General features: G+C 43.5%; 2 protein-coding genes across 4 annotated transcripts in view; one reads left to right on the top strand and one right to left on the bottom strand.

The window, feature by feature from the left end:
• Positions 1 to 2,173: 2,173 nt before the first annotated feature.
• On the top strand, positions 2,174 to 15,447 carry NANS (N-acetylneuraminate synthase). Its single transcript, XM_077817846.1, has 6 exons — positions 2,174 to 2,377; positions 5,609 to 5,824; positions 10,414 to 10,513; positions 11,929 to 12,083; positions 13,150 to 13,416; positions 14,180 to 15,447. The coding sequence occupies exons 1-6, from the start codon at positions 2,246 to 2,248 to the stop codon at positions 14,387 to 14,389; spliced, it is 1,080 nt and encodes a 359-aa protein (XP_077673972.1). The 5' UTR covers positions 2,174 to 2,245; the 3' UTR covers positions 14,390 to 15,447.
• The window catches only part of TRIM14 (tripartite motif containing 14), a 29,701-nt gene continuing 20,636 nt past the window's right edge, over positions 15,404 to 24,468 (bottom strand). For all 3 annotated transcript variants that reach the window (XM_077817843.1, XM_077817845.1, XM_077817844.1), the window contains one exon: positions 15,404 to 17,465. In XM_077817843.1, the coding sequence (XP_077673969.1) occupies positions 16,930 to 17,465 (536 nt within the window). In that variant the 3' untranslated portion in view covers positions 15,404 to 16,929. The remainder of the gene's footprint in view (positions 17,466 to 24,468) is intronic.

The raw sequence follows: 24,468 nt of genomic DNA, 5'->3' as shown, positions 1-24,468 counted from the left end.
CTACTTTTGCATAATTCAAATATATAAAAAATAAGTTTTATTAGAGTACAATACATTGCATGAGATATATGTATTACAATACATTAGTCTGTGTGTATATGCAAAGCTGCCTGTTGAAGTAAGGCTATGTATTAGTCTAGAAGATACACGCGATAAACAAACAGGCTCGCATGCAAACTCTGAAGTGTGTGCGCTTCTGAACGTACTGACGAATCTCACGCCCACCATGTACACATTTCAAGCTGTTAGCAGATAAGTTTAAAGATTTGACACACTAAAATGGGAAGAAAAATGAAAATCTGTCCTTCTGTCCACCAAAATAAACCCCGATATTTATCCAGAACAATTATTAATACTTTTTGCACTGATTTTCAGCAGTTTTTGTTGTTGTAATAATAAATTCTGATAAATTCCTGGGAAAAATTAAACAAAACACAAACCGAAAACAAAGGCCTTATTCATGACTGACAAGATATTTGAAATTTCAGAAACGTACGATATGAAGAATCTTATCTAATATTTCTAAGGTCCTAGGTTCCAGCAACAACCCATCTGTTTTAAACCATGCTTTGTCAAGACTGAAGTGTGATGTTTGGGGTAGAAAGATATGTATGGGAGTGTGCCATCCATGTATCAGGAGATCCCCATCTATTAGCTTGTTTGAACTAACTGCAAATATCTTTAGGAAGTGCAGATAGATCGCAAGTGGTTCAATTACCAAAGTGTGTGTGTGTGTGTGTATGTTGGAGGGGGGTTTAAAAAAATTCCAATGTAATGTTTCCATTCATATTATTTCATATAATTGTATCATGCCCCTCTTATTTACAATTCTGCCCCCGTTAGCTAACAATTCTGATTATGACATGTGAGCCAGAAAAGAATCCAGATGGCTCTCCCATAGCTGCATCACCTTTGCAGGAGAAAGTAGTAACGTTGTCCTTTTGTGACTAAAGTAAGTAGCCAGGACTCTGAACACGTACTGGGAGTGGGGCTGGTGAGTTAGAGGACACCATTTCAATAGTCACTCGCCTGAGTACAAATAGTTCCCTCCCCCATCCTCCAAAGGAACTCGACAATGGGAGGCGAGGCTAAGAGTGGGGACCAAGTGGAGGGTGGGTGAGGCATTAAGTGTTTAAATTGCCTGGCTCACTGGTGGTGTCAATATTGTCAACCGCAAACATTAAAAATCATGTCAGCCTCCCTCCTCCCAGGAAAACGTGAGACTGGCTTTGAAAAATCATCCATTGCTGCATGAAGGGTAATCCTTGCTACCATGGAAGTCACATCCCTATACACCAACATCCCTCACAATGACAGTGTAGCTGCCTGCCTCAAATATTTATAAAATAACAGACAACCCTCAGATATCCACCCCAAACACATCACCAGCCTCATTCATTTCATCCTCACCCATAACAATAACAACAAACACTTTGTCAAAACCATGGGTAAGCGTCCCCCAATATGCCAACCTCTTCATGGACCACCTCGAAGAAGAATTTCTGGACAAATACACCAGGATATGAATGATATATCTCAGACAGGTCAATGATATTTTCTGGACAAATGGTTTAAACGCCCTCACAGATTTCCACCACCACGCCCACAACTACCGCCCGTTCGTTAAACCGCCTCGGGAAGACTCCCACACCAGCACCAATTCCCCGGACACAACCGCAAAGCAGCAGCGGGGTGGGGGCTGAGAAAGGCCCTGGCAGGAAAGGAATCTGACGCAGAGTGAAGGAACCTGAAAGGAGGAGCTGACCACAGACGGGGTCACATGTAATTCGGGAGCGTTGCCAAACTCTGTCGGAACCAGGTTTGAACTGAGAAAGATCAGGTTCTTCAGACTCCTGCCTTAGACCTTTTCTCGGGACCGCGCGGGCCTCCCGCCCACCACCGTGCAATGCACTCCCAAGGGCTGGCACCCGCTAGGCCCCGGCTGGCATCAGGCGCTGGGTTGCCTCGGGAACCAGCCCCTCAGAGGGCGCGCGGCTCACACCCCACACGGCCGGGGCTGACACACCCGCCCGAACCGGACCCGGACCTTCCTTAGCCCCGCCCTTCCGTGCGCGCATGAGGCGCTTTGATTGGTGGGACTCCACCGGCGCTGCTTTGCGGGGATTGGCTGAGGCCCGGGGTGACAGAGCCCGGGCTCCCTGCTGGCGGTGGCGCGCCGGGCGGGGGCAGTGGCGGTTGGCGGCCGTTGCTCTTGGGGCTCGCGCTCGCTCGCCCGCGCACCGCGATGCCGCTGGAGTTCGAGCTGTGCCCGGGCCGGCGGGTCGGGGGGGCCCAGCCCTGCTTCATCATCGCCGAGATCGGCCAGAACCACCAGGGGGACCTCGCCATCGCCAAGCAGATGATCCGCATGGTCAAGGTGCGCGCGGCCGGGCGGGGCTGAAGGGACCCGCGCTCTGCTGGGAGCAAAGGGGCGGGGTCTCTGTGGGGAGCAGGCTGCGGGAGGTCTGGGGGGCGGGGTCTAGGGGGTTCTGGGGGAGTGGGTGTTGGTCGGAGAGCGCTTGGAGGAGGTGTCTGTGGGGAGCAGGGTTGCTGGGGGTCGGTGGGCGCTGGGGGGAGGGGTCTGTGGGGAGTAGGGTTGCTGGGGGGAGTGAGTGGGGTCGGAGGCGCTGAGGGAGGGGTCTGTAGGGGTGAGGGGTCTGTGGGGAGCAGGGGCTCTGGAGGAGTGGGTGGGGGTCGGAGGGTGCTGGGGGAGGGGTCTGTAGGGGCGAGGGGTCTGTGGGGAGTGGGGCCTCTGGGGGAGTGGGTGGGGGTCGGAGGGCGCTGGGGGAGGGGTCTGTAGGGGTGAGGGGTCTGTGGGGAGCAGGGTTGCTGGGGGGAGTGAGTGGGGGTTGGAGGGCGCTGGGGCGAGGGGTCTGTGGGGAGCAGGGTTGCTGGGGGTTGGTGGGCGCTGGGGGGATGGGTCTGTAAGGGCGAGGGGTCTGTGGGGAGCAGGGGCTCTGGGGGAGTGAGTGGAGGTCGGAGGGCACTAGGGTGAGGGGTCTGGGGAGCAGGGTTGCTGGGGGGAGTGAGTGGGGATCAAAGGGCGCTCGGGCGAGGGATATGTAGGGGTGAGGGGTCTGTGGGGAGCAGGGACGCTGGGGGGAGTGAGTGAGGGTCGGAGGGCGCTGGGGGAGGGGTCTGTAGGGGTGAGGGGGTCTGTGGGTAGCAGGGGCTCTGGGGGAGTGGGTGGGGTCAGAGGGTGTGGGGGAGGGGTCTGTAGGGGTGAGGGGTCTGTGGGGAGCAGGGGCTCTGGGGGAGTGAGTGGAGGTCGGAGGGCACTGGGGTGAGGGGTCTGGGGAGCAGGGTTGCTGGGGGGAGTGAGTGGGGATCAAAGGGCGCTCGGGCGAGGGATATGTAGGGGTGAGGGGTCTGTGGGGAGCAGGGACGCTGGGGGGAGTGAGTGAGGGTCGGAGGGCGCTGGGGGAGGGGTCTGTAGGGGTGAGGGGGTCTGTGGGTAGCAGGGGCTCTGGGGGAGTGGGTGGGGTCAGAGGGTGTGGGGGAGGGGTCTGTAGGGGTGAGGGGTCTGTGGGGAGCAGAGGCTCTGGGGGCGTGGGTGGGGGTTGGAGAGCGCTGGGGGGAAGGGTCTGTAGGGGCGAGGGCTCTGGGGGAAGGGCTCTGTATGTGTGCTTGGGGAGGAGCTAGGGTGCTGGGGGCTGTAGGGGTGGGGCAGGCATGCTGTGTTGAAGGGTCTATAAGGGAGCAGGGCTGTTAGGGGGAGGGGGAGCAGGTTTCAGGGGTGGGGGCGACCCCAGAAGCTTTGCAAGAGGATGGGGTGTCCTATTCACTGCTCCCTGTGAGCAGTGAATTTCAGCACCGCTCCCCAGCAGCATCACTGCCTTCCCACATAACCTCTCCAGAGATCAGGGAGCCCTGGGAGTGCAGGTCAGTGAGAGCCCGTGGGCATCTGCTGGCACAATGGAGCTCTGAGCTGGCCTAGGTGCCCCACAAGATAAGAGGCAGGACAGCAGTCCTGTCCCAGCTGGTGACGTGTCACACTGAAAAAGATTTATCTAAAGCTGTGTTACAGGAACACTAAGGTTAGTGAAGTGAAAGGAGGAAGTGGCCCAATTAACCTACCATGGTCCTCCTTTGACTATAAGATCACATACTGTTTATGCAGGATCCTGCCTCATTCACCACATGACTGAGTACATGTATGGAGCCATATGTACCATACAGAGTGTTATTGGATAATAAAAGTCAGTGTGCAACTGTGAAGAATGGAGGATTTTTTTTAACCCTTATCCCTCTGGTAAATCAGAGCTGATTTGAATCTTATCCATGAAAGGCACATTTGCCACTTGGCACTATGTCCCTGTCAAATTTTAAGTTTCTTCATCTCCCACTGAGGTGCCAGAGCTGTTTTTTGTTTTTTTTTTTAAGCTGCATTTTTAAATAGAAAAATTGCTTTTTTCCCCAATTCTGTAATTGAAAACATCTGAACCATTTTCCCAACTTAAAAAAAAATTGATGGGGGACTGAACAAGTGTGTCAGATTTTACCTAATAAAGCAAGAGATTGTAAAAATCTTATAAGAAACTGAAAAGGAACTATCTACCTATACTATATATGCTTGGTGTATGAATGATTGCTGTCCACTTGGCACTGCAACTTTGACTTATATTTTGTTATTTTCACTGAACTTCCAAGTAGCACTCTTTAGTAAGGTTTCAGAGTAACAGCCGTGTTAGTCTGTATTCGCAAAAAGAAAAGGAGTACTTGTGGCACCTTAGAGACTAACCAATTTATTTGAGCATGAGCTTTCGTGAGCTACAGCTCACTTCATCGGATGCATACCGTGGAAACTGCAGCAGACTTTATATACACACAGAGAATATGAAACAATACCTCCTCCCACCCCACTGCCCTGCTGGTAATAGCTTATCTAAAGTGATCATCAAGTTGGGCCATTTCCAGCCCAAATCCAGGTTTTCTCACCCTCCACCCCCCCACACACAAATTCACTCTCCTGCTGGTGATAGCCCATCCGCTATCACCAGCAGGAGAGTGAATTTGTGGGGGGGGGTGGAGGGTGAGAAAACCTGGATTTGTGCTGGAAATGGCCCAACTTGATGATCACTTTAGATAAGCTATTACCAGCAGGGCAGTGGGGTGGGAGGAGGTATTGTTTCATATTCTCTGTGTGTATATAAAGTCTGCTGCAGTTTCCACGGTATGCATCCGATGAAGTGAGCTGTAGCTCACGAAAGCTCATGCTCAAATAAATTGGTTAGTCTCTAAGGTGCCACAAGTACTCCTTTTCTTTTTAGTAAGGTGTCTATAGAGGATCGGTGTTTTCCATATAAAAGCTGATATTCAATATGGAAATAATTGATGTGATTAGTTGACAGTACACATACATGGTTTTTAAAAATGTTTGTCTTTGTTGCATGTGATCCTAAATTATTTTTACGGACACCCTCACACAGTTACTTTCGTTAGTTCTGTCAAAGATAGAAGACACTGCTATATGTGAAAATAAGTCTCAAAATGAGAATGTTAGCCAGACTGTTACTTTGGTTCTGTGTATTTCTTTTCAGCAGTACTTATGAACTATAGATTCAGTGGCACCTGTCCTGTGCAGATTCTAAGATGATATGTCTTTCAGGAGTGTGGAGCAGACTGTGCCAAGTTCCAGAAGAGTGAGTTGGAGCACAAATTTAACAAAAAAGCCCTGGAGAGGCCCTATACCTCCAAACACTCATGGGGAAAGACTTATGGAGAGCACAAGCGCCACCTGGAGTTCAGTCGTGACCAGTATCGAGAGCTGCAAAAGTATGCAAAGGAGATAGGCATCTACTTCACAGCCTCTGGCATGGATGAGGTACATGAGCTATAGTGGGACAGAGAGCAAAATGCAATTCTTGCATTAATACAGTTGTAGTATTGTGTGATTTGTATGTTAAACTAACATCAAGGGTCTGTTTGGACTCTAAACTACAAAACAAATGAAAATTAGAGCCAGTGTACAACTTTGTCCTAAATCAGTCCCATTGTGTGTCAGGGCTTGTCTACACTGGCACTTTACAGCGCTGCAACTTTCTCGCTCAGGGGTGTGAAAAAACATCCCCCTGAGTGCAGCAAGTTTCAGCACTGTAAAGCACCCGTGTAAACAGTGCACCGGTGCTGGGAGCCATGTCTCTCATGGAGGTCGGTGTTTTAGAGAGAGAAAAAGCTCTTTCCCAGCGCTCTGTCATGACTACACAAGCCACATTAAAGTGTTGCCACAGCAGTGCTTTACTGTTGCCAGTGTAGACTAGCCCCCAGTTACAGTTGCATATGTTTCCTACCCAATGTCCCCCAAATACATTTTCTCATACGCTGAAGTGCCAACACACAATGGAGCAAGTTAAAGAAAAGGTCTCAGCCAGAATTCTGAATAACTTGATCTTTATCAGTTTAAACCTGGTTACAAAAGAGTTTGGCAACTCTCCCAAGTTACATGTTACCCTGTCTATGGTCCACTCCTCCTTTCAGGTTCCTTCAGCCTTCACTTTGTATCAAATTCCTTTCCTGTCAAGGCCTTTCTCAGCCCTGCCCCTGCTATTTTGCAGTTTTGTCTGTTTGCTAGCCACCATACCCCCTTTGCATGACCCAAACCACAAAACTAATGGTCCCTCTTGTTGTCTTTTCCTACTCTTTGGTCAGGAATCCTTCCATCCAACTCCCTCTTCCCGAAACACCCTGATCCTGTCTGACAGTCTCTTACCCACTCTGCCTTCAAGTCCTCTCCTATAAACACATTTTCTCCATGAAGCCTATAATTCTGCTGCTTCCATCAAAGGTGTGTGTGTGTCTAAAGAAATAAAAAGGCCCTCTGTAATCCTCAACTGTTGTAGTTGCTGAGTTCAGTTATGCACATAATCTTGATGTTAACAGATAATCCTTTGAACATGAGGTATAGCTGAAGTCTGTTAACTGGAAAATTCAACAGGTATAGTCTCATTTTCAGTGTGTTTCAGCTGAAGTGCCTGATAAACTTTGCTTTTCAATTTTGGCCTAGAAACAGATGAGCAAAAATACTGTTGTGGGTCACTTCATGCTGCCTTCAAGTCAGGGAGGCTTGCTAAATAATGGATAGCGAACTTTTACATTAACAAATAAAACCCAACAATCCCTCATGTGCTCTTACATCTGGGATCTTAAAGTGGGATTTTCAAAGAGACACTTTTGAAAACCCCACCCTTCATTATTTGGTGTTTGATCTACAAAGTACGAAACACTTATCATGAAGTGCCAAGCCCCTTCCATCTCCCAATGGCTAGCTGAAGTTGCTTAGCACCTTCCAGGATAAATTCTTTTTTACTTTGGATGCTGCTATCTTGTGACTGAGGCAGCCCTCCTAATTTATTTGACAATATTGACCCAAAAAGGCACAAATGCATAATGTATTTGTCTAAGGAGCTGCCTGCAGCCCTCATCGTGACTATTGTTTTGACTGTAAATGCTTCATGGAGTGAAATATTTTTCAATTTGTAATATAAACTGAACATAACTAATGGCATTTTGTGCTATAGAAGATGTAGAGTTAAGTTGTTAATGATATGAGGAAGAGATTTTGATTAATGTAAAGTAAATATAAAGGAAGTGAGTGACTCCTTTATTTACTCTGTTCCAATTTGTAGTGAAGATAAAACAGAGTCCCAGTGAACCACTCTGTGTGCACCGTGTGCGTCATTCAAGGTTATTTCCTATTCCTTGAATCTCTCCCATATGACTTGCCAACTTTTCATAAGAAATGATTCATAGATTCCAAGGCCAGAAGGGACCATTCTGATCATCTAATCTGACGTCCTGAGTAACACAGGCCACAGAATTTCCCCAAAATAATTCCTAGAACATATATTTTTAGAAAATTAGCATAGAGTTAGAAAATAGCTGTTATGCTTAAGAAGGGCTGGGCTCCATATCTCTATTTTGTGTAATCTTCCCCAAGCCCTTTCAGTGGTAACAGGGGGCCACAAATCTAATTTGTTTATTTAGTTCAAATAATTATGAAGAGCTACAACAGCGTAAGCACAAGAAATTTGATTTAGCGTCATAGAGGCGGGGCAAATTAGAATAGATCATAGTTGCTTTTGTTTTTCCTCTTTCTGGTATAAATCCTAGACCCAGATCCTGAAAGATATTTAGGCATCTAACTCCTGTTAACTTCAATGCAAGTTTGGTGAGTAAATACCTTTTGGAGATCCGGGCCTTAGCCTCTAAATAAACCCCATAACTACAATTAATGAGTTGCAGAATTTTCTGTCCTTTCCAGCATTGACAAAGTTGTGTAGCTATTCTAATGTCTTCCCAAAACAGAGCAAGTGTGGAGGAGTTTTGTAACAGCTCTGCTGATAATGGTTTTATTTTTAATTCCTCCAGATGACTCCTCTACTTAGAGGCCAATTACAATTGTAATGGCAGTCATTGCATGATCTCTGATAATACCTGAATTATTTTGTCTGCAGCACATAAGTTTTTAGAAGAGGGTTGAGTATAATTAACATTTCGAAAAGCTGTTAATATTTCACATGTTCTGATGCAGCTTTATATGTATCTTCTTAGTTGCATTTATAAAATAGAAGTGTCTTCTGGCTTCCTATGTAGGGTGGTAACATTTTTTCCAGATGCCACTTAACAGTTCTGAAGTAATTTTTCCCATAATAGGAATAATTTTTTTTCTTGCTATCCTCTAACTACTGAATAAACAGCTCTTAAATATACAATTATAGAACCTCTCAATAGTTTAGAGACTTGTATCATTTTCTATTCTGACTTCTTTATTTTAAAAAATGGCGGGGGGATCCCTTCTCTTTAGAATGAAAGCATTCTATAAACAAAAGTATCCACCTGGTAATTTACATCTGGGCCTTCAGAAAACAAAGTCCTAAGAGAGGAGTTGATCACTGTTTCAGAAGGTTGGTGATACCTTTCACCTTTGGGGTCATTGATTCAAATCCAGCCCAGGCTGATAACTGGCTGAAAGTTGTTACCATTTGATGAGTGAAATGAGTTGATCTGAGTCCATTCCTAGTGGACAAAGGTCCACATCACAAAAATCACCAGCAAGCTCCCCATAGACCAAGGTGCATCAACTCAAAGAGGCACCCAGACCCTCTCCATAACAACAGATGCAAAACCTGTAGACATATGTCCACCGCTATGATGATCAATACCCCCACCCCCCACAGCACACCATTCAAAATCCTTGGGACCTACGCATGCCTATCACAACATGTGGTATATCTCATCTAGTGCACTAAATGCCCCAGTAAGAACTATGTGGGTGAAACCAGACAATCACTATGCTCTACAATGAACTCACACAGAAAAATAAGTCAAAAACACCATATTACCTCTGGGTGAACACTTTTCACAAAGTGATCACTCCATTCTGACCTCTCAGGCGTCATCCTCAAAGGAACCTGCCTAATACCTTCAAAAGACATGCGTAAGAGCTTAAATTTATAATTTTGCTAGACACTAAAAATCATGGACTTAAGTCATAAATCCAGTGTCTTTACTATTACCACAACTTGTAACCCACTAACTCTTCTTTGACTGTGGAAGTGTTAACTGGCCACTTCACCTTAACAGTTTCTCACAATACATTAACTACGTATGCTAAAAAAATGGTTGCACCTTGTATTTAGCTGTGACACACTGAGTGCCTTTCCCAGACCTGAAGAAGAGCTCTGTGTAAGCTCAAAAGCTTGTCTCTCTCACCAACAAAAGATATTACCTCCCCTACCTCTCCTATATCATGGCTACACTACCACCTGAAGCAAAAATCACCAGCTCAGCTGAATCTGATTAATGTCACTTGAGAGAGGCCAAAGATTAAAAACACCTGGAAGCTGCACTACTCTCTGATGCCTAGAGGTGGGACCTTCAGTTCATGGTGGAGGCACATAGGCAAATCGATGTGGTGAAGCTAGTGCTCTTGCTCCTCATTCTGTGGATAGCAACAAAGATACTTTGATATAGCCCCAAGGATCTCAAAGAAATTCATGGACAGCCGATATCAGTCTCTAGCTCTATCTATCCAGCACCTTTCCTGGCCAGTAAATTTAGTCACACTGTAGACACTATACTTAATCTTGCTAGACTAAACTTCTTGGGCCAAATTCAGTGCTGTTTGGGATTTCACAGGGTGTTAGTCTGCAGAATTTGGCCCCATGCATTCAATATGTTGTCCCTGATCCGGGAGTGGGAAGTGGTGTGATTGATACTATAGGGATACGTTTTCGTTGGAGTATGTGTGTGCATAGCCTTGAATATCAAGTACTTTTGTTACAATTACCTAGTCTTTCTTATGGAAAAGAAGGGCTTAGTTATCCACTGTGGGTGATTCTTTGTTGATGTTGAGTAGGAGGGGGACTGGTAATTTTAGGAATTAAAAAAAAAAAATGTGTTCTCTTTTCATAGATGGCGGTCGAGTTTCTGCATGAACTGGATGTTCCATTTTTTAAAGTAGGATCAGGGGATACAAACAATTTTCCATATTTGGAAAAAACAGCAAAGAAAGGTGAATGGTTTTATTTTTTACTTTTTTATTAACCGTCACTGAGTCCCAGTATATCAGGTCCCAACCATTTACCTCCCACTTGAGACAGTTTCAGTAATTTCTCAGTTTCAGATTATGTCTCCTTGTGAATTCCTTTAGAGATCGTCTGTTACAGCCTGGCCCAAGCGCTCTCTCTAAATGGACCACCAGTCTGTTGTGCATGAAGCCAGCTGCTGGAGCCCACATACGTCTAAGCCCCTGGTTCTAGCTCTAGGTTTCTCAGGCACACTCCCAGGTGTAGAGTGCATATCTAACATCCTTCTTGAGCAGTTGGTCCCTGCAGTCCAGCCACTTTAGACCCCAAAACCAGTGACCTAGCTCTCCCAAGCCCCCAGTTGCTTGTACATGTTCCATCCAAGCTCCACCTCTCTGTGGGCACTCTGAGCTTTATTTACCCCTTCAGTGACAGCATGGCAGGAAAGCAAGGAACACAGACATAGCAACGGGATTTCTTAATCACAAACAATTTACTCTTAACAAAGTACAGTAGAGAGATATAGATCTTTAGAAAATAACAAACAGTCCTAAATGCAGTGCCCCCCCTCCCCGATTTCACCCATTCTATGAGTCCTCGGTGCGATCAGCATCCATAGGCTAGTCAGCTTGTCCTGCCTCCTTAGCCTAGTCGTCTTGTATGTCTCTGTGGTCTGGCCCCTTTCTTAAAGAAGCTCCCCTGTTTTAAAACAGTCTCTGTTCCTCTTTTTCCCATGTCCTTCAGCTAGGAGAGTTCTGGGTTCCAGCTGCCTCCCTGCTCTCTCCCCTCTTGGCTTAGAGCCCATGAAACAAAATGGGGTTAGCAATTTAACACAGACATACCCTCAACCTGTCACAGCATCAGTTTTAGCAATCAGGCAAACTTAATGTCATGCATCTTTAAATAGAATGCAATTGCTTGTAGTGTATTTTAGCGTTAAGTGAACAACAGACATGGTGTTTTTGTTGCTGGCATAACATTCTTTCTAGTTTAACTAATTTCAGACAGCAAAATGAAATTCTTGATAAATGCTTAGGTGCGGTGATCTAGTAGCTCTGACATCTCAGGGATTATCTACACACACAGTTGCACTGGTTTAACTAAAGGTGTGATTTTTTTTTTAAACTGATTTAGTTAAACTGGTACAAAAGGCTGTGTGGACACACTTAGTTTAGTTTAACCAGCCTTATATTGCTTTAGCTTAAATCAATTTGGAACAAGTTTCAGCTATGTCAAAATAAGCCACTCTTGCACTGAAATAGCAGTAGTCAACCTTTTGGACCAGTATAACCGAATCTGTTTAAATTCACATCTTATGTTAAACCAATGCAACTTTCATATATAGATTAGCCCTAAGTCATGAAGCCTTGGGAGAGAAATGACCGTTTGTTTTACCGGCTAGGTCGCCCAATGGTAATTTCCAGTGGGATGCAGTCAATGGACACAATGCACAAGGTTTATCAGCTTGTGAAACCGATCAATCCCAACTTCTGCATTCTCCAGTGCACTAGTGCTTACCCTCTTCAGCCTGAAGATGTCAACCTCCATGTGATAACGGTCAGTGAATCATATGTAATGTACAGCGTATAGGGAAGGCAGGGCACAGATGAAATAATGCACTTTTACTTTGATTCCTAGATCTTGGTGATGCTGGTATTTGCTGCTGAGAGGGCAGAAAATATCATGTTTCTCTAGTTCCCCTAAGGATCAAAGTGAAAGCTTCTGCTGGAGCCCTGATTGGCAGAATGTGGCATCAAGAAACTTGATTTATTTATTATCAGTCGATACATGCACACTTAAACGGTGCTGGGTGTGAAATATGCATGGAAATATTATCTTGTGCTTGCATTCTATCGTGGCATAAAACAAAAATGTGTAGGCAATCAGACACTAAGAACCTAGATAGTAGGTCAGGTCAGAAAACTTTAAATTAATATTTCCAATGAAAAGCAAGAATGTGATTAAAATGCATCTGTGCCCTGAGATAGTATGTTCCTGTTGGTAGTAGGCACATGGACATTTGTAATTACTAAGGATACTGAGGTAAGAAAATAAATGTTTGCAAAACTGTTGAAAATATTTAAGTATATGCTTAACAAAATGCACATGAGTAGTTGCATTGTTTTCAGAGAGACTATTCATGCATATATAAGCACTTTTAGGATCAGGTCTGAAGTATCCTCTGCTGCAATGTTATGTGTGGTGCTTTATTTTAAAGTTAATCTGTATCCAAAGGCTTTCATAGACATTTTTAAATTGGTTCTGTCCAGTTGACTCTTGGATGGGAACAGAGATACACATTGTTAGTGTAACCCACTATCTTTGGCATTTAGGTGCTGACGGATACAACTTAACTAGGAAAAACACCAGAGAAGTTTTAAGCCAACCCTTCCTTACTCATGCTGGTTGTCCCAGTGAACCCCTTAAACAAAATCAGGCTAGTCAGTAGTGCAGTGCAGCTAGTTCATGTTAATTGAAAGCAGGATTTACCTGTTAAACAGCCAACCATTTGTTTTATGACACTAGTTGTCTGTATATTCACTTACAGTCATTGTTACATTTGCTCTCTATGACTCTGAAATTGATATCCTTATAATTCAGATCAACTTTGTTGTAATTCAAGGCGTATCAGTCAGCTTTTCCCGATATCCCCATTGGCTATTCTGGACATGAGACTGGCGTAGCCATTTCAGTAGCAGCAGTTGCTATGGGTGCTAAAGTACTGGAACGCCATGTGACTTTGGACAAAACATGGAAAGGAAGTGATCACCAGGCATCCCTGGAGCCGAATGAACTGGCAGAATTGGTGAGAACGATCCGTCTGGTGGAAAAAGCAATGGGGTCTCCAGTCAAACAGCTCTTGCCCTGTGAAATGGCCTGTAATGAAAAGGTAACTTTCCTTTTGAATTCACATGTAGCTAAAGGCCAACTAGACTGACAACTACTTGTTCTTTGTTTAGTATGTAGGAGAAGTTACTTGCAAACTTAACTGCAGATCCTCTTCTACTCCCATTAATATTGCTCCTTCTGCATCCCCATCCCAAACTCTTTTGCTGCTGATAGCAGCAACAGCATTCATCTGTAGACACTTCTAATGCTCCAGAGTTTGTTTGTTAGCACAGACTTACTACTGTGTATAATTCATTCATTAGTTTTGTCAGCATATAAATATTTCTACTGATAATCTTGCCAAGGTGGGCAAGTACAGTGCAGCTCCAGTTAACCAAAGGTTGGCTGCAGTGCCCTCTGGTAGAGTCAGGCTTGAGCCGTAGGCATCCATAGACCTCTTCTCTTCTAGTAACCTGACCAGTGTGGGGGAAGGTAGGCTTTCTTCACTGTGACTAGAAGAACCCCAATCATTCACACTCCTGATTCTAGAAAGCATTTGGGTGACACCTGTGCCCTCAATACAATGTGGCATTCAGCTATATTTACAGTGAAGATTTCCATACTAAGACATCTTTGCTAAACTGATTTGAAATGAGTGCATTTTGAAAGTAGAGCAGACATGGGAGAGGAAAGTCAGTGAGTTTTCTTTGTAGCTGATAAGAAAAAGACCTCATTTTCCATCTCTTTTGCTTGTCCTTGGTACTTTATGAATTAGAATGCACTTGGCTCAATTTTCTAACCCTCTTCTGTTGGTATTTCTGTAGCTGGGAAAGTCCGTGGTGGCAAAAGTGCCTATCCCTGAAGGTACGGTGCTGACTCTTGCCATGCTCACAGTGAAGGTGGGAGAACCTAAAGGATACCTCCCAGAAGAAATTTTTGATCTGGTTGGCAAAAAGGTCAAAATAAACATTGAAGAAGATGAAACAATCACTGAGGATGCAATAGAAAATCATGTTAAAAAAGTGAAATGCTAAATGTAAGCATTCACTTCTGTATTGTTCATAACATGCTGTGCAGTACAGTACTGCAGCCATACTCTTCGGAATTAATAGCATGGTACATTAGAAATGAAGGGATTTAGGTATGAGAATCTGAACAGAATTTCTATGTCATGTTGGCAAAAAGATATTTGCTGTAAACTTACATGAAATTATGAACCCAGTTTTATTAGAAGTTGTGTAATATTGTGCTAAAAAAGGATGTAATCTTCAACATCACCAAAGATCCTGTTCAGAAATGTCTTGTATACTGCTCATTGTCATGATCTCGCAGTAAGGGTTATTTGGGTGATGGTTTATTTCAGTGAACAGTATGTACAGGTTCCTTTTGGGATGATCTAGGTCTAAGATGTCAATATGCACGTACCAGTTTCAGTAGAACTATCCTAGCAGAAACATGTCTCATTAGACAATTATGCAGTAAATATTCCCAGTGACCTTTCTTTTTTTTGTAAACACCTTTCAATCATCTGATGCTAGAGACTGGATTACGTACAGCATTTCTGCTCCACTGTGACAACTCATTTGTGTCTCCTGGCTACCTTTCCTCCCCATCATCTCCTTTACAGTGAGAATTGCAGCCTCCTGCTACAGCAGCCTTGCCCCTTGCCAACTGATTGCTGCTGCTTCGCTCCTGCATGCAGGGTTATAGGCTAGAAGAAATGGCAGCTATGGGCTGCAGGTAATACTCTTCAGTTACCTTAATAACTGGAGAAATACCTTATTAGAATTGATAAAGTCATTTTTATCAATGATGTTGATGGAACTTTCTACCTCCTATGACTTTAGGTATCTTGGACACCCTGACAATATAAGCAGAGGTGTGGGCTGCTTAATGTTTATCTTAAACGTACTACTGCAGTGCCAGGAGACTATACATTTAAGAGGGGAAGAGGTTGTTTCATTCAGCTTCTTGCTTAAATTGTATGAATCATGATTGTGAGCTTCAGTTGATTCAGTATGCTTGCCTTAGTAGAAGATGATGCTAAATGATTGTTAAAATAAACATTTTTATTGAAAACTTAAAACAAAAATGAATCAAGTTTGTCAAACAAAAGCTGCAACTTTGCCATTTCATTTTAACAAGGAGACCTAGCCCTTGCATTTTTCTTAATATCCCATGCACTACAATACAGATGAGAACATTATTGTAGGTGTGCCTCTGGCATTGCTAGGCCTGTGCTCTCACAAGGTTAGCAAATACAGTAGTTAAAGTGCTACAGCTGGGTCTACACTAGAAAAAGGACTTTTGTGGATATAATCTAAGAAATCATTCTGAAGTTTAAGTATTATGGATTTGGGAAAAGAACAAGCCACCACTCTTATGACTGTTGCTCTCAAAGTTACTGTATTTGTAAAGTTGGGTGTGCATAACAACCCACTTGCATGTGAGTGTGTTAAAACACTGTCCTCATTAAGCAGCAATAATTGAGTGCCTTTGAAATTAGAAAGCTGGAGAGAAATTAAAGTAATATCTCCCAGCTCCATAAGCTCTGCGGTGGAAGTGACAATGTAGCTAGAATCTAAGGTGGAGATGGTCCTTTTCTACATGCCTCCGACTTCCAAATGGGAGCTGTACAGCATCACAGTGCTTCCTCTCACAATACCCTGCTAGTATATGGGTGAAGGGTGGCCACCTTCAGAACTGCTGCAGTGTGCATTTCTGGAGGAGTGCATCTACGGAAAGTTTGACTGTAAAACAGTAGGACAGGCTTCCACCAGTGGCGAGTGTGCTGTACTACTTAAATCAGCTCAATTCAAGGTCTAGTTACTGGAGCCAAACAACACTAGTTAGTGTAGATATAGAAGCCCTTACTCCAGGAAAATCTGAAATGAGTTTTAAGCAACAGTGAAAGCAATCCTTCGATTGTTCTTGGAAGCTTTTTACCATGAGCTATTTCGGTTACTGGATCAGTTATCCAAATTCAGACAAATAACAAAATTAAACTAAAAGTTGTATCTTACATAAACCAAGCTCAGAGTTATACCTATGGCAAGATGGTAATCTCTCCAGCCAGCTGGAGGTAGGGTAGTAGTTTAATAAAATGGACTGCTAGCTCCTGTTCTAAATGTCAGTTGCAAAAATTATGATAGCTATCATGTAATTTAAAATAGGACAGTGTTCTATTTTGTAAGCCACAATCCACTACAAAAATACAGTGTAAAATTGCTTTAGTCTTTTAGACACCCTGAGGAGGATTCTTACAATTCCATAACCTGATGCCATTCATAAATGGCAGAAGAGCACTTTGAAAATACAATCATGTAAAAATCACCCATCTATAATAGTACCTTCTGGGGTATTTGATTTGACAAAGACCTGAGTATCTAAACTGGGTACTGAGAATCACATTTTAGTGATCAGTATTGAGTCAGAAATATACCTGTAGCTACACCCTTTAAAGCCTTACAGCATGGTTGCTGTAATCTGGGAGAATTAATTTATAACTCCTTTTAAAGTAGTTTTACACACACATAATTGAAAAGCAGGCTCCATTTCTTTGTCTCATCACTTCCTAAGTCAGTTTGCAGATTGTTATTGCACCTTCCCATAGCCTAAGTGCTGGGTAAAGAGGCTCTGTGAACTTGCAGCGGAATGTATGCAGGTGGGCCATACCATCCGTTACATTATAGAACGAGAGGATGCCAGCCTCGTAATCCAGGAAAACACCAATTCGTTCGGGATCGTCATGTGTTAGGATCAGGGTCCTCTCTCCCTTGTGAAATGCCCAATATTCAAGGTCAAACCTTTTTATACACCAGGATGCTCTGTTCCACCCTAGTCGACAAGTTTCGGAGTCTCCATGTCTCTTGATGGAAGGGAACGCTGCTCCAATCCACCATCCTTGTCCAGCATGAAGCACATCCACTTCCCAGTAATGGCTCCCAGAGAAGAAGGCATCTTTGCTCAAGACTTGCCATAACTTATCAAATCTCTGGGGGCTAGAAGGGTAAAATTTCCTCCTCCAGCTGCAGCTTACTGTAAGACGATCCTCAGACAAACTCAACCTGGGATGAAGGCTATCGTATTCCAGGGTTGGAGATCTCGCATCTAGAACCAAACCCATAAGTATGTTACATGTAATTATTTGAAACTTGCATGAGTGACTAATAGAGATCTCTTGAGACAAGTCAGGCCTAATTCCTATGAATGATGGCAAGTCTATCAGAGCACTGAAACTGACTATGGTAGAGGATTGTAACTTCGTTGGGAAAATACAACTTAAAAAAAAGGGAGGGAGGGGGGTTTAAGGAAAACTGCATTTTTGATTACTTGTAGTTTAAGAAACGTGTGAAGGGAGAGGCCCTAAAACAAACTATAAATTAATGTCCTGTTTTTTTACAAACTGGTTTAAAACATTATGAGTAAAATGTAACCAAGGAAAACTGCTTTGCATAAAACTGGAGGACACAATATCAGGGAGAACCAAATTTTAACCAAATTCAGCACATTAAATAACAAATAAGTATAAAATACCAACTATTGCTGTAGATTTTAAGGACAAGTTTATTTTTCTTAGAACTGATTTTTCTACTTAGATTCATAGATACTAAGGTCAGAAGGGACCATTATGATCATCTAGTCCGACTTCCTGCACAACGCAGGCCACAGAATCTCACCCACTCACTCCTGCGATAAACCTCTCACCTATGTCTGAGCTACTGAAGTCCTCAAATCGTGGTTTAAAGGCTTCAAGAAGCAGAGAATCCTCCAGCAAGTGACCCGTGCCCCATGCTACAGAGGAAGGTGAAAAACCTCCAGGGCCTCTTCCAATCTGCCCTGGAGGAAAATTCCTTCCCAACCCCAAATATGGCGATCAGCTAAACCCTGAGCATATGGGCAAGATTCACCAGCCAGATACCCAAGAAAGAATTTTCTGTAGTAACTCAGGTCCCACCCCATCTAACATCCCATCACAGGCCATTCGGCCTATTTATTATGAATATTTAAAGATCAATTAATTACCAAAATCATGTTATCCCATCATACCATCTCTTCCATAAACTTATCGAGTTTAATCTTGAAGCCAGATAGGTCTTTTGCCCCCACTGCTTCCCTTGAAAGGCTATTCCAAAACTTCACTCCTCTGATGGTTAGAAACCTTCGTCTAATTTCTAGTCTAAACTTCCCAATGACCAGTTTATATCCATTTGTTCTTGTGTCCACATTGGTACTGAGCTTAAATAATTCTTCTCCCTCTCCGGTATTTATCCCTCTGATATATTTATAGAGAGCAATCATATCTCCCCTCAACCTTCTTTTAGTTAGGCTAAACAAGCCAAGCTCCCTGAGTCTCCTTTCATAAGACAGGTTTTCCATTACTCGGATCATCCTCGTAGCCCTTCTCTGTACCTGTTCCAGTTTGAATTCATTCTTCTTAAACATGGGAGACCAGAACTGCACACAGTATTCCAGGTGAGGTCTCACCAGTGCCTTGTATAACGGTAGTAAAACCTCCTTATCTCTACTGGAAATACCTCGCCTGATGCATCCCAAGACCGCATTAGCTTTTTTCACGGCCATATCACATTGACGGCTCATAGTCATCCTTTGATCAACCAATACTCCAAGGTCCTTCTCCTCCTCCGTTACTTCTAATTGATGCGTCCCCAGCTTATAACTAAAATTCTTCGTATTAATCCCTAAATCCATAACCTTACACTTCTCACTATTAAATTTCATCCTATTACTATTACTCCAGTTTACAAGATCATCCAAATCTTCCTGTATCGTTTCCCGGTCCTTGTCTAAATTGGCAATACCTCCCAGCTTTGTATCATCCGCAAACTTTATTAGCACACTCCCACTTTTTGTGCCGAGGTCAGTAATAAAAAGATTAAATAAGATTGGTCCCAAAACTGATCCCTAAGGAACTCCACTGGTAACCTCCCTCCAGCCTGATAGTTCACCTTTCAGTAGGACCCAGCGTAGTCTCCCTGTTAACCAATTCCTTATCCACCTTTCAATTTTCATATTGATCCCCATCTTTTCCAATTTAACTAATAATTCCCCATGTGGCACGGTATCAAACGCCTTACTGAAATCTAGGTAAATTAGATCCACTGCATTTCCTTTGTCTAAAAAATCTGTTACTTCCTCAAACAAGGAGATCAGGTTGGTTTGGCATGATCTACCTTTTGTAAAACCATGTTGTATTTTGTCCCATTTACCATTGACTTCAATGTCCTTAACTACCTTCTCCTTCAAAATTTTTTCCAAGACCTTGCATACTACAGATGTCAAACTAACAGGCCTATAATTACCCGGGTCACTTTTTTCCCCTTTCTTAAAAATAGGAACTATGTTAGCAATTCTCCAATCATACGGTACAACCTCTGAGTTTACAGATTCATTAAAAATTCTTGGCAATCGGCTTGCAATTTCATGTGCCAATTCCTTTAATATTCTTGGATGAAGATTATCTGGGCCCCCCGATTTAGTCCCATTAAGCTGTTCGAGTTTCACTTCTACCTCGGATATGGTAATATCTACCTCCATATCCTCATTCCCATTTGTCATGCTACCATTATCCCTAAGATCCTCTTTTGCCTTATTAAAGACTGAGGCAAAGTATTTGTTTAGATATTGGGCCACGCCTAGATTATCCTTGACCTCCACTCTATCCTCAGTGTTTAGTGGTCCCACTTCTTCTTTCTTTGTTTTCTTCGTATTTATATGGCTATAGAACATTTTACTATTGGTTTTAATTCCCTTTGCAAGGTCCAACTCTACTTGACTTTTAGCCTGTCTCACTTTATCCCTACATGTTCTGACCTCAATAAGGTAGCTTTCCTTTCTGATCCCTCCCATCTTCCACTCCCTGTATGCTTTCCGCTTTTTCTTAATCACCTCTCTGAGATGCTTGCTCATCCAGCTTGGTCCACAACTCCTGCCTTTGAATTTTTTCCCCTTTCTTGGGATGCAGGCTTCCGATAATTTCTGCCGCTTTGATTTAAAGTAATCCCAGGCCTCCTCTGCCTTTAGATCCATAAGTTCTTCAGTCCAATCCACTTCCCTAACTAATTTCTTTAATTTTTGAAAGTCAGCCCTTTTGAAATCAAAAACTCTAGTTGCAGATTTATTCTTGTTAATCCTTCCATTTAGTTTGAACTGAATTAGCTCATGATCACTTGAACCAAGATTGTCCCCTACAACCATTTCTTCTATGAGGTCCTCACTACTCACCAAAACCAAATCTAAAAGGGCATCCCCTGTAGTCGGTTCAGCAACTACTTGATGAAGGAATCCATCAGCTATCGCATCTAGGAAAATCTGAGCCCTATTATTATTACTAGCACTCGTCCTCCAGTCTATATCTGGGAAATTAAAGTCTCCCATGATCACGCAGTTTCCATTAGTATTTACTTCATTAAAAACATTAAAGAGGGCTCTATCCATATCCAGATCGGATGCCGGTGGTCTATAGCACACACCAAGCACTATCCCAGGGGAGACTCTAGTAGCTTTCTTCCCCAATGTAATTTTTGCCCAGACGGACTCTGTCTTAACCATTCCATCGCTTCTTATTTCTTTACATTCTACCTCATCATTGATATACAGTGCTACTCCACCACATTTACCTTTATTTCTGTCTTTCCTAAACAGCACATACCTGTAGTCCAGTCAATACCTGTAGTCCAGTCATGACTACTATTCCACCATGTTTCTGTTATCCCTATAATATCTGGTTTCACTTCCTGCACCAGTAGCTCTAGTTCCTGCATTTTGTTACCTAGGCTCCTCGCATTGATTTACAAACATGTTAATTTTTGCTGTTTGGCCTCGCTCACATTCTGCACCCTATTAGGCACAGTCATTCTACAGCCAATATAACCTGTTAGACTGGTATCCACACTGCCCTTCCTCCTTATATGCATTCTCCTACCCACGGCTGTATCCTTTCTTACTTTGTTTTCTTCCCTCTCAATGCTAAAATCCGGCGTGGAGATTACCTGGACAAGAAGAAAGCCAAGGAAAGTGTGGGCCCCTTACTGAATGAGGAAGGCAACCTAGTGACAGAGGATGTGGAAAAAGCTAATGTACTCAATGCATTTTTTGCCTCTGTCTTCACGAACAAGGTCAGCTCCCAGACTACTGGACTGGGCAGCACAGCATGGGGAGGAGGTGGCCAGCCCTCTGTGGAGAAAGAAGTGGTTTGGGACTATTTAGAAAAGCTGGACGTGCACAAGTCCATGGGGCCGGATGCGTTGCATCCGAGAGTGCTAAAGGAATTGGCGGATGTGATTGCAGAGCCATTGGCCATTATCTTTGAAAACTCATGGCAATCGGGGGAAGTCCAATTTGCTGCTGCATGCCATATTTTCTGAATTATTTTTCCTCCCTGCCTCACTCTGAAGATTATTTTGCTTGTAAATAGGATATGTGGTCTTTAAACATCCACCTGTCCTTTAGTGTCACACGATAATGATAATACTGTGATGACATATTTGGGCACTGACTAGTGATATATAGTAATTACACAGTACTTTTCATGAGCAAGGGCCAGAATAAAGGTGTGAATTTACACCAGCTGAAAATCTGGTCCTAGATCTCAAAGCTATTTACAAAAGTGGGCAAGTATAATTTTTCTAGTTTTATAGAAGGGGAAACTAATACAATATGGCTAAGTGAGGAATAAACAGCAAAAGCTTGTGTTTTTATGCAAACAGCCTTAGTAATAAAGAATAATGGCAGAAAAACAGATTTTTTATTTTAAGCACATTGCTTTGTGTGCGTACTCACACTATAGTTATACATATACACATTGTGGACCTGATTCTTCCAATGACCTCATGGAGTCATTTACACCAGTGCAAGCTAAGTCCAAAGTGGGTGTGATATGCTACCATTCTGATTTAGTAGTATTTTACTTCAAATTTTCAGTTAGTACAGGCGCAAATGTCTAGAGCCAAATTTGTTACTTCCTTGCACAAAGTATGTGTTTACATATATGTATATCGGTGTTTTTTCCAAAGTCAAAGTCATTTTACACTGTCTATGAAAAAGTTAAGCTTTTTCTAGACAAGGAAAGGTGGTCGAGTTTAGGTTGGGCTTAGCCAGCTCATGTTAGCCGCTTTGACATTTTTCCTAGTCTAGTTAAAACTTTATTGGCCCTTACTTTAAAAAGCAAAATGACACAGCTTATTAAAGGTGTTCACCCAAAGCAACACTCACACACTTTCTAAGCAAATAACTTTGTCCACAAAGCCTTGAGTGATAGCCAGAGACACAAGTGCTTAGAATTTTTAACAAGCTGGATTGTTTTGTGATTTGATCTTTATATAGTCACTGCGACAAAGTTCCTGCTCTACCTTGGTGGGTCTTGCGCTTATTGGCGGATTTGCTCACCTTGCAGCTTCACGGCAGCCCTCAGCTTGGCCGTTTTTCTGAATTCACAGTCCAGGTCGACTCCTCCTGTGTCTGACCAGGAGTTGGGAGGATTTGGGGGGGGAACCCGGGCCCGCCCTCTACTCCGGTTTTCAGCCCAGGGGCCTGTGGACTGCAGCTGTCTAGAGTGCCTCCTGGAACAGCTGTGCGACAGCTGCAACTCCCTGGGCTACTTCCCCATGGTCTCCTTCCAACACCTTCTTTATCCTCACCATAGGACCTTCCTCCTGGTGTCTGATTATGCTTGTACACCTCAGTCCTCCAACAGTCCGCTTTGAGCAGGGGGTTCGACTAGATGACCTCCTGAGGTCCCTTCCAACCCTGATATTCTATGATTCTCACTCTCAACTCCTAGTGCCTCTTGCTCCCAGCTCCTCACATGCACACCACAAACTGAAGTGAGCTGCTTTTTAAAACCCAGGTGCCCTGATTAGCCTGCCTTAATTGATTCTAGCAGCTTCTTGATTGGCTGCAGATATTCTAATCAGCCTGTCTTAATTGTCTCCAGAAGGTTCCTGATTGTTCTGGAACCTTCCCTGTTACTTACCCAGGGAAAAGGGACCTACTTAGCCTGGGGCTAACATATCTGCCTTCTATTACTCTCCGATAGCCATCTAGCCTGACCCTGTCACATCACCCATGCATGTGTGTTTGAACTGTTTCCTGTTTAGGCTGTGAACTCCTTGGGCTGAGGGTTATGTCTTCCATTATGCTCCAGACAGGGCTGAGCACAATCAGTTGTTGTACAAGCCTTGGTGGTTAGGGCACTCACCTGGGATGTGGGAGACCCAGGTTCAAGTACTTGCTCCTAATCAAACAGAGGAAAGACCAATGTAAGAGAAAGAGAGAGCCTGAGACATTAGGTCTGGTATAAGGAGCCTGGTATGAGGTCTGAACTAAAGTCAGAACCTGTTACAAAGCAGATGCGTGCTTGCAGGTTCTATATCTGATACATGAACTTGGCAAGAACAGGGCTGGTGTTGCAAAAACACAAGCACTCCTAGGCACTAAGTATTCACTTAAACACATTCCAGAAGGATAGTACTAGAACACCCTGATACAAGGGTATGGTGTAAACATACTCCCCAAAGATAATACAGGGACACACTGACTTGTCCTAAGAATAAGATCAGGATGGCAGGGTGATGGATAGAGATGTTTTGATTGAACCCACATGTACAAGGTAAAGGATGTAACTAACTATGTCAGAGGGGCTGTGATAAATGAAGGAGGGGGGGAAAGGGTAGCTCCCTTCTATGGACACCCAGCTAGTCAGTTAGCTATAAAATCCCTGTTAGCAGTTGTTCTCTACTTGCTCTACCTGTAAAGGGTTAAAAAAAGTCCATAGGTAAAAGGAAGGGAGTGGGCACCTGACCAGAAGAGCCAATGGTAAGGCTACAACTTTTTAAAATTGGGAAAAAACTTCCCCCTTTGTCTATCTGGTTGTTCTCCCGGAGAGCAGGGATAGGACTGGAGCCAAGCTGTAAATGCTTGAGCCAGGTATGAAAATAATCAGAGCATACCTAGAAACTACTCATTTGAAACCGAAGCTATGTAAGTAGATCAGGAAATGTCTAGGGAGATGCGATGAGGTCTCTCTCTCTTTTATTTCTTTATGGCTTGTGGACTCCTCTGTGCTAAGCCCAGGTGCTTTTGTTTTGCTTGT

This window comes from Eretmochelys imbricata, chromosome 5, assembly GCF_965152235.1.
Source record: "Eretmochelys imbricata isolate rEreImb1 chromosome 5, rEreImb1.hap1, whole genome shotgun sequence".
Taxonomy (NCBI): Eukaryota; Metazoa; Chordata; order Testudines; family Cheloniidae; genus Eretmochelys; species Eretmochelys imbricata.
The sequence above is the reverse complement of the archived record's forward strand: the minus strand, read 5'-3'. Positions and strand labels throughout refer to the sequence as shown.